This window comes from Motacilla alba, chromosome 3, assembly GCF_015832195.1.
Source record: "Motacilla alba alba isolate MOTALB_02 chromosome 3, Motacilla_alba_V1.0_pri, whole genome shotgun sequence".
Lineage (NCBI taxonomy): Eukaryota > Metazoa > Chordata > Aves > Passeriformes > Motacillidae > Motacilla > Motacilla alba.
The window spans coordinates 55,508,801-55,517,342 of record NC_052018.1 but is presented as its reverse complement, the minus strand read 5'-3'; the positions used below and the strand labels follow the sequence as shown (position 1 = coordinate 55,517,342).

At 44.8% G+C, this 8,542-nt stretch overlaps 1 protein-coding gene across 2 annotated transcripts in view; it reads left to right on the top strand.

Moving 5' to 3' along the window:
• Window positions 1-397: 397 nt before the first annotated feature.
• Window positions 398-8,542, top strand: part of MOXD1 (monooxygenase DBH like 1) — a 50,029-nt gene continuing 41,884 nt past the window's right edge. The window contains exon 1 of one of the 2 annotated variants that reach the window (XM_038133812.1): window positions 398-495. Coding sequence is in view for 1 of the 2 variants with exons in the window: in XM_038133809.1 (XP_037989737.1) it covers window positions 784-1,074 (291 nt within the window). In the remaining variant the exon portion in view is untranslated. Of the gene's footprint in view, window positions 496-537; window positions 1,075-8,542 lie in introns of those variants that run through there. The other variant, XM_038133809.1, reaches the window with a different exon arrangement.

Genomic DNA, 8,542 nt, shown 5'->3' with positions numbered 1-8,542 from the left:
CTCGCCGCGGCGGTGGTGCTGTGAGCAGGGGAAGGGAAGGCAGCTTCTGCTGCGGGAGCGTCGGGGACCGCATGGCCGGGCTGGCCGAGAGGCGATGCCGCCGGGCACGGCTGTGGGGGTGTCAAGGGACGCGAGTGCGGTTTTGAGATGTGCTTTCGTAGCCGTCTCAGTGCAAACCACTGGGGGGGAGGGATCCTCGTTTTCCACTTATGCAAAAAGAACTCTCCCGACGGGAGATCTGCTGCTTAGCTCCATCCGTCCGCCGCACCGTGCGCTCGCACTGAGCGGAGAGGCGGCTGAGAGTGGGGAAGCGCTCTTTTGCCTCCGGGCTTCCTCCTGTGGAATTCTTCCAGCCGAGTTAGAGTTGCCGGGAGGCCGGGGACGTCTCCCGTCCACCGCCTTCCCTCCGCTTCCCCGGTCAGGAGGAGGGTTTTGGGTCGCTAACGCGCACTCCGAGCATCTCGGCGAGCAGCCCCCGCGGCGAGCGCACGGCAGGTGCTCCCTGCGTGCCGGGGTCCGGCCCGGCCCCGACGGGCGGCGCGGGGGAGCGGGGGCGGCCGCCAGCGCCGGGCCGGGGCGGGAGCGAACAAAGCGCTGCCGAGGGCGTGCTGCCCCGACGGGGCCGGCGCGGTGCCGCCCGCAGCGGGGGCGGGGTGACCGGGGCACCCGGCCCCCCTTCCCCACACACACACGCACAGACACACAGACACAGACACAGACACACACGCCCCGCACACGCACACCGCGCCCGGACACACGCCGAGACGCACGGGCGGCGAGAGGATGCGGCGGCTGCGCCCCTGGGCGCTGGTGCTGGGCGGGCTCCTGTGTGCCTGGGCCGGGGCCGGGGCCGCTGCCGGGGCCGGTCCGGCGCCACGGAGCTACCCGCACAGCGCGGTGCTGGACGGCGCGGGCGCCTACCGCCTGCGCTGGGGCCGCCGCGGCAGCGCCCTCGCCCTCCGCCTGGAGGTGCGCACCCGCGGCTACGTGGGCTTCGGGCTCTCGGCCAGCGGCGGCATGGCCTCGGCCGACATCGTGGTGGGGGGCGTGGAGAGGGGCCAGCCCTACCTGCAGGTAAGGCCCTGCTCCTTCCCCTCGGCCGCCGAGGCGGGTCCTCCTTGTCCCCCCACTTTCCCCGCGCTGTCCCTCTCTCGGGACGCCCTTCTTTCCCGGCCCCACGTTTCTTCTGCAGCCTTCTTGTCCTGCATCCTTGTACCTCTTTACTTCTTTCTTCCACCATTCGGGTAATCCCTATTCTTCTGCGTTCCTTTCCCCTGGAGGAGATAGTTCTTTGCGATCCTCTCTTTGCCAGCCTTCCCTCTAAACTTCTACATAGATCTCGTTAGAGGTGTCAGGTTTCTTTGCTCTTTATCCAGAAGATGTAACAGCCCTATTCTCTCTCCTTTGGGCACTCTCTCTTGCCTGCTCGCTGAGCCTAGACCCGCAGAGGACAAGGGCGGGAGGACAGAGTCTCTCCCAGGGAGGTGTGGCACCTTTCCCCTCGCCTTGCCAACAGCTGGTGGAGCTTGGCCTCCTGGTGCCGCCTGAGCTTGCTCTTTCTAATCCCACCGGCATGAGGGCAACATCCCACCAGCTTCCAAGCCTGCTGACGTCCCCTTCTGCCGGTGCACAGCCGGTGCTGCTCCTGTTCTTGGTGTTCCTCTTCTCCTCACCCAGTGTTTTGACCCAGATGTTGGAAAGGACTTGCAGAGTAACCACTGGGAGGACTCCTGGTACATGTCCTTGTTCTGGCAAAGCAACCTCAGAGGTGCCCAACTCCATTGGCATAATTTCCTTGGGATGTTTCTGTAGCAGTCTAGATATTGTCAGGGCTACGTCTGGGAGCAGAAGTGTGGAACAGAGGCCTTGCTGCTGCTCACAGCAAGTCATCCCCTCCAAGAGGCACTGGTGGCTGGTGGAGTAGGAGCCATGAGAGGGGAGGGGACCCACACCTTTTGTCCCATCTCATCAACCTGGGATTCAGCCGGCAGGAGTTGCTCTGGGGTCAGGGGAGTGGGGACAGCTTGTCCCATGGATGAGTGAAAGGGCAGTCAGGACTGGAACGACATGTTGTCACCCCCAGATGCTTGAATGATAAGTCAGAGATGCAGTTTAAGAATAGAGTGGTTGTTAGAGTATGGTCTAGGAGAAGTCATCTGTCTTCCCTTCATTATGTTAGAGCTAGATGATCTTTTTTGCTGCTGTCTAAATTTAAGAGGTTTTCCCATAAGAGTATGAATTTTCTATTAACAATTTACCATAAGAAAGTGAAATGCATAATATGATCTCCCTACTATTTGTCAAGGATTTATAAAACCAAAACTTTTCCAGAAGAATTGAGATTTTAATACAAATATTTTCCTTTTAAAAATTTCTTTTAATTTTTCTTTCCTCCATTCATTTGCTGTATGAAGTTTAGGCAAATATTTGTCTTCCTTAAGTGCAGACCAGTGATTTTCAGAATATTGTTTTCTCCATATTTCAAAATGAAGATAATTTTTCTTGAAGCATAAATAAAAGACTAATAATAGTAAAAAAAACCCACTCTAGGCTGCTCATTGAGCAGTGAGCTCTTCATTTCAGAATGAAAGGCTTTCTGAAAGGCTTTGCAATTCAGAAGACACACCTATTAACCATTAAAAGAAACCTCAGCTTTTTTCCTGTTAGATCCTGTTAGGGTAAAGCAAGTATTTTAGAGAGGCATCCAAACCTAGTTTAAAGACATCCAGTGGTGGAGGATCCATCACTTCCCTTGACAGTTTGTGGCAATAACAAGTCTCTGCTGTTCCTGATTGCCAGGATTAGTTTGTCTTGGTTTAGCTTTCAGCTATATACTTTCTCTTCTATATTAAAAACTCTACTCCCCCTACATACCGCCTTCACAAAGTTATTTATATGCTGTAATCGAGACAATCAAGTCACTGCTCCATTTTCTTTTTTGTTAAATAAATAGATTGAGCTCTTTAGCATCACAGGACATTTCCCCCAGCACTCACAGCACTTTTGTGGCTCTTTTCAGAACCCTTCACAAGTTTTCAATATCTTTAAAAATGGCCCCATGCTAACTCCATTCTGCCACCAGGTTTTATCCACCAACATTCTGGTACAAATAGAAAAGGACTGTAGCAAATGCTTGCCGAAAGAAACCTATTGATATTTTTCCTGAAACACTTACTTAGCACATAAATTGTTATGCTAAGAGCTATGAGTTATTTTGTTGCATTTTTGAGCAGGTAAGAAGAAATACTTTTGTTATGCTTGCTTGCCACTTGAGGCTTGCTCCATCCCCGTTCCTTCTTCAGTTCTAGGGAGCATGGTTTCTTTCTAAACTGAACTGAGGTTTTTTAAAAGTTGATCGGTTAAAATTTTTCCATACTTGCACCAACAAGGAAGAGCCAGAAACAAAGATGATAAACAAAATTTGTCTAGAGGCTTTTTCTGGTCAGGCAGCAGGGATTGCTAGAAAACGAACAAATTGTTCTAGGATGTTGTTTCAATAATATCCAATTCTTCAGTTTACTGGACAAATAAATACAGTTAATATTTTAAAAATACATTCTGTGTTAAGTGTATACCATCATAATTTAGATTATTACTACTGAAAAAGATTTTTTCATAGATAGCACCCTTGAAAGTATGTGGTTTTATGCCTAGCTGAACTCCATGAAATATGTACACCCTATAATGAATGAACTTACTTTTCTTTTTGGTTTTAGAAATATGTTTTTATTCCATGACCATCCGTTGGAAAATGTGCATCGTGGTCTAAACTCTTAGAGGGGTCATTTTTTGGTTTCTTTGAAAGTTTTGAGATGCTTGTTAGTGGCCTGACATTCAGATGTTCTGAAACACCTTTATAGCCTTTCAAGTGGGCATTGAAATTGCTAATCCTTTGGGTCAGTTTAGCCTTTCACCCCCCCCCCCCCCCCCCCCAAATTCTCTCACCTTCTTTAAAAATAGAAAGTGTTCTCAGAGGTAAGAGTTCTCTTCTGGGAATAAACTTGTAAATATAGTTAGACTACAGCTGCCAGTTAGGGTAAAAGCACATAATCCTGTCTGTGGAAGATCCATGTATTGGGGTAGAGGAAAACTGCCAGATAGTTTTCAGAGAAAAGAGAAAAAATGTTTCCTCTGGTATTTATTCCTCATCCTCTCGGAGCAAGTAAATGCTATTCCCACCATCAGCAGGCAGTGTTTGCCTTGAAAAAACTCAAAGTCCTGGATATTCTGGGTTGGATTTTACTTTCTCAGTTTTCAGTGTATCCTGAACTTGGGTGCAATGAGCTGTTTGTTTTGGTTTGCTTTTCCGTGTTGGAGCTGTATTCAATCTGAAAGCGTGTCTGCCATAAGGAAAGGCTAAAACAATTTGGAAGCCTGTGGCTTAGTTTTGTCTAAATGTATCAAGATGGAAAGTGTTATGATGTCATGAAAGAGGAAGAACAAGTTTTTTGAAGAGCATTGGAATGATCAGGGAATTATACATTTACAATCCTAACATTTAAGATTGATACTTGAATTGGGAACCTTAACATACTTTGGGAGGACATAGATGGATATGTGTATACATACATGCATGACTTAGTGCTTTGTCGTGAGGGAGGCACCTCCACCGTGCAGAAGGAGAAAAAGAAGATCAGTGAACAGACTGTTCTCACACATTAGTGAGAGCCGGTGGTGTCAGAGCAGCAGATTGTGTGGCGTTTGGCTGAGCATGTTTGAGAACAAGAAGATGCCAATGGGGGTCGGTATTGCAAGGCTGGGAGCTGTCTTTGTCTCTGTACAGAGGAGTTGGATGTAGGAGAGTTCATTCTTAGCAAAATGTTACCTTGAAATATTTCCATGGTCATTTGCAGCATGTGTTACTCTTCATACAAGATTTTGGGGCAGCCTTAGATTTTGCATCTAGTTTTCTTCATTATTTTCTTTTTTTCTTTTCTTCTTTTTTTTTTCTTTTTTCCTTTTTTTTTTTTTTTTCCTAATGCATCTCTTTTGTGCTTATGAATTGACACAGCATGCATTTTCTTGCTAGACCCATGCCTTTTCCTTGGTCTCCACCCCTGTCTGGAATTGTGCATCCCCACCCACAGCACGTAGCTTCTGAGAGCCCCATTTTGGGGAGAGTAATCCTCCTTGATGAATGCCTATTTTGTGCAAGTTATACAAGAGGGTTGCATTGTTAGAATCTTCTGTTGAACTTACACAAAAATAGTCCCTACTCAGGGTGAATAGGGACTGTATGTCACTAAAAAGTACTTTATTATTCATTAGAGCCTTGCTTGTTAACTGTCACCCAAACTAAAGAATATCTGTTATCAAATGTATCCCATAGAGTTAGCCTAATTGCTCACAGGGAAGTACTTGGAAGAGATTTTAAAGGACAGAAAACAGTGAGCATTTTCAGTAGTTAACGATATGCCGCTTTTAAGTGCACTCATGCCAACAGCAACAAAAGAAGTGTTTAGAAAACAACTTGAAAGGCACCAAGAGAGAGATGCGAAGCGAGTGCCACACTGACATATCTCAGTCGGTGTTTTGCTGGAGGTATTTCATGCCTGTGGGCGTTGGGGCAGAATCTCCAGATGACTAATGTCTCCCTCTTGGCTTCAATGTGGGGCATAAAGAGACACTCCAGTGTACATCTCTGCTGGCTGGGTGCTTTGTAGTTCCCTTTGAGAGGTACAATAGTTAGGACAAGGAAGCAACAGTTGGTGAACAAAAGATGAGAAGAATTTTGAAGCTTGTAATTTGCAGGCCTTCAGGGGACTGTTTTCAAGTGTTTGGTTAGGACTGTTTTTCTTTTTTCCTTTTTTTTCCTTTGTCATATTTTTTGTTCTCCTTTGGATTTTGGAAACACCAAGAAAATGATATTTTCTCACATCTCCCCAGAAATGTGGAATTTTAGCCACTGTGTGTGATGCAAAGACTTAAAGTAATGGGGGGATGATTTAATTCCCAATATAAACAAGTACCACAGAAGTAGGAAAGGAAAGAAGGGAGATTTTCTAAGGCAGATCCAGAAATTTTGGGAACAAGTATCCCTAATTGTTGTGCTTGAAAATCCCCCAAGTGTTTTTAATCTTCCTCATAATTGAAGTAATTAAAATAATTAAACCCAGAAAACTTGTACTGGATAAATGTGGCTCCTATGTAAGGAATGTTCCTTGTGATAAAGTGCAGTTCTAAGATTGTATCATGCAGTATCTCCTCCTTACTGATTTTCTTTCCCTTAAAACACTTTGCTACATGTTTTGTCTAGTCTCTTTCTGTTAGGACAGCCTTTAATCTAGCTTTGTATTTTCTGATATAACTGGAATATAAACTCTTAAATTAACATTTATTCTTGATGTAAAGACTTGTATAGGGCCTTGGGACTCCACCACAATGTCAAATTATCCATGTCAATATGCAATGTCATTGTCATGGGGTGACTTTATGATGCTGAATTGTATCCTCATTTGTCTGTTCAGCCCAGAAATAAGTTTTGCACCTTTCAAATTAGATCTGAGAGTCAAGGGGGGGAGAAGGAGAAGTGTTGGATTGTCTGAGGTGACTGTATTGGAAAACACAGACATGAAAGCTTCAGCATTCCTGCTCACAGACTGTGTTGCCTGCAGCCTGGACAGCAGGAGAGAGCTCTCCTTCGCTTTTAGTTAGTTTTTTTTTGAGCTAGCTGAGACAGAGAAGTTCCCTGGACTGTCACTTTTCTTTTCTTGGAACTGATTTGCCCTGCTCTGGACTAAAAATCCAGAAAAACACCGGGAGCTTACGCCTGTGGCCCACTGGGGCCTGGGACACGGCGTTTTCCAGCACAGGAGGGACTGATAAGAGACTGAGCGAACCGAGCTACGTTCCACGAAAAAGACTTTCTGAATTTGCCATCTCTTCAGAACAGCCAGAGGTTTTATTGTTTGATATTATTAATTTTTCATGCTTGTGAATACTTTGTTTGCTAAATAAAGAAGCTTTTCCCACTTTTCTCTCAGGAAATCTTTTCCTGAACCAGTTGGGGGATTGGTGGCTTGAATCTGCTTTCTAGAGGAACCCCTTTGGAAGTTTCCTCCCAAATTTGCCCTAAACCAGGACAGTCATATTTCAACCTCTTGCCACTAGTGCCTCTTATACCTTCTTGTGCTAAGTTAGACAAATCTCCACACTTGAGTGTTTTCATTTGTGTGTCGAGAAAGTGATATGTTTTACTTCTCAGGAATTTCACAAAAACAAAAGGATGCCACTGCCAGCTGTAGGCCACCCTGGGCAGCATTTAACTGGATATAAGAAATATACAGAAGTGTATTCAAGTGGATATACACTTCTATAAGAAGTATAAGAAATGTAAGAAGATATTCTTCTGTTCTCTTGTATAAGAAATATACAGAAGTGTATTCAAGTCCGAATGAGAAAAGGCATATTTCTAAGTAAATAATTGTGTTTCATGTAGAAAAAATACAAGCCCTTTTTTTGTGAAGAAAATATATGAACATGTACACCCATACACAGGCATTATCTGTTTCTGTAAATACACAAATGGACATGTGTGTCTTTGTGTGTATGTTCATGTCTGCATTTAAAGTACAGATACACACACAATTACTTGTTAGAGATAAAAACTTTCATGTCAGAGTTAGTAGTGTACCTGAAGTAAATATTCCACACTCTAGTGTATGTCAGCCAGTTTAATTGGAGTTGTACCAGGAATTGTGTACAGCTTCTCAAAACTGCCTGTATGAGCGAGATCCAGGCTTCCTAGCAAGGTCTGAATCACTTCTGCTAATCTGCTTTGTAGGTAAAAAAGCAAAACATAAAAACCCAAACCAAAATCCCCAAAAACCCACCCACCCAAACAACCATAAGCAAACAAACAAACAAACAAAAAAACCCCAAACAAAAAATCAATGCAACATGCCCCCACCCCCCCCCCCCCCAAACTAATAAATTAATTATAAACAGACTGCCCATGGGACAGTGGCTGTGAACTTACTGATCCCAGTTACTTTAGGAACTTACTGCAACTACTTGATTGCTGTTGCTGTACCCTTTGTATGGTTATTTTTTCATTTGCAGCCAATCTCAAGATTGGTTCAGTCAACTGGAATGCTCTCAAGGTGTTCTTATACAGAGCAGCGATGCTTTCAGGCTCCTGCCTCATGTTTGACTGCTGTGAGTGGGCTCTGCTTTTCCCCAGTATAAGAGCATAGTAAGATCTTTGCCTGAAACTAAAGCTGAAATTTATTTGAGGTTGCAAAACAGTTTGGTTTGCTTATTTGTAAACTCATGCTCTGTTTGGTTCTTGCCAAATACAGTGTAAAACCAGCTTCTTTTAGGTGGTAACATCTAGCGTGTACTGGAACCTTGAGCAGCAGGATTCCATTTAAATTGAATGCAACAATAAAAAAAAGAGCAATGTTAACCACAGTTATTTTTTTGGAAACCCAGAAAGGCATAACTTGGTACTTATTTCAAACAAATGTTTGGTTCCATTCTTTTCCTTACCGTAGCAGTTTATCCAGCCTATTTATACTAAGATAAATCCTCTCCTACACCA